Genomic DNA, 1,616 nt, shown 5'->3' on the forward strand with positions numbered 1-1,616 from the left:
TTAAAAAAGCTGTATCATTGTTGAAAAATGGACGTGCTCCGGGTCCAGAGGGGATATATGCAGAGTTAATAAAAAATGGAACCAAAAAACTATTCTAGATACTAACAGAAGTTTTCAATAGGCACTTGCACGGAGAACCAGTGCCATAAAGTTGGAAAGAAGGATGGATTACATCTATCCATAAAAAAGGAAATAAGGAAGATTGCAATAACTATCGGGGTATAACTGTTACGAGCACGCTTAGCAGATTATATGGGAGAATTATAAAAGAACGCATATGCGAAGAATACCGTCCTTTTGAATCAGAAGAACAAAACGGATTCAGAGTAGGACGATCCACAATAGATAGTATTTTCTGCTTATCCCAAATACTCGAGAAAAGAACACTGAGATCTCGAGAAGTTCATTTACTTTTAGTAGATTTAACAAAAGCATATGGCCCCGTGCCTGTTGCGAAATTGTGGGAAGTATTGGAGAAAACCAGTATCAGCGTTCCACTAATCGACACTATTAAAGATCTATATAACAATACAATATCAAACGTTAAAATAGGAAATAAGGTTTCTAATGGTTTTTAGGTAATAAAAGAACTGAAGCAAGGTTGTTGTTTATCTCCCATACTATTATATATATATATATATATATATATATATATATTGACGAAGCACTCAGGCACTGGTAAAATAAGTGTAAAGGGATGGGGCTGTCTATAGGGGATGAAACTTTATACACGTTGCACTATGCAGATGACCAGGTAGTTATTGCCCAAGACAAGGAAGACTTGGAGTATATGGCTAGAAAACTAATGGAAGAGTACAAAAAATGGGGCCTCGAAGTAAATTTACAAAAAACGCAATATCTTTGCATAGGAGGAAAAATACTGCAGATGACTTCGACTTAGAAGACGGGAAAATTAAGAAATGCGATCAATGTATATATTTGGGGGTAAAACTAACAAAGACAGGAAGAACTGATGAAGCCATAAAAGACAGAATAACCAAAGGGAAACGAGATATAGGTGCATTAAATTCAGTACTATGGCAGAAAAATATCAGACCGGAAACGAAAAAAAGAATATATAATGCCATATTGAAATCAGTAATCGTCTATGGCTCAGAAGTATGGCAGTTATCACAAAAACTTAAAGGTAACCTATTGGAACTTGAAACGGATTTTTGGAGGAAAGCAGCGGGAAAGTCTAGATTAGAACATCTGAGAAATGAGGACATAAGGAATCAAATGAATGTATAAAGATTAATTATAGAAGACATCGAAAAACAACAATTAATATGGTACGGACATGTTAGACGTATGGGGGAAGAAAGACTACCAAAAAAAATATTAGAATGGATACCACCAGAGAAAAGAAAACGAGGACGACCACCAATAACATGGATGCAAGGAATTTCAAAAGCAATGTCAGCAAGAAATCTATCTGAAGAAGACTGGCAGAATAGACAACCCAAAGGCGGATTACGCTATGAACGGGATATATATTGTTACGAACATACTCTCGGCATGGCCCAGGTAACGGTTGCATTGCATCTCTAATACCCTTCTCGAAACTTCGAGGCGTATCGAGTGCGAAAGAGAATAACCGGTCACGTAGGCGAATT

General features: G+C 36.6%; 1 protein-coding gene across 1 annotated transcript; it reads left to right on the forward strand.

Annotated features, from left to right (window-relative positions):
• Positions 1–822: 822 nt before the first annotated feature.
• On the forward strand, positions 823–1,251 carry LOC140451698 (uncharacterized). Its single transcript, XM_072545541.1, has one exon. The coding sequence runs from the start codon at positions 823–825 to the stop codon at positions 1,249–1,251; it is 429 nt and encodes a 142-aa protein (XP_072401642.1).
• Positions 1,252–1,616: the final 365 nt, after the last annotated feature.

This window comes from Diabrotica undecimpunctata, chromosome 10, assembly GCF_040954645.1.
Source record: "Diabrotica undecimpunctata isolate CICGRU chromosome 10, icDiaUnde3, whole genome shotgun sequence".
In the NCBI taxonomy this organism is placed as follows: Eukaryota; Metazoa; Arthropoda; class Insecta; order Coleoptera; family Chrysomelidae; genus Diabrotica; species Diabrotica undecimpunctata.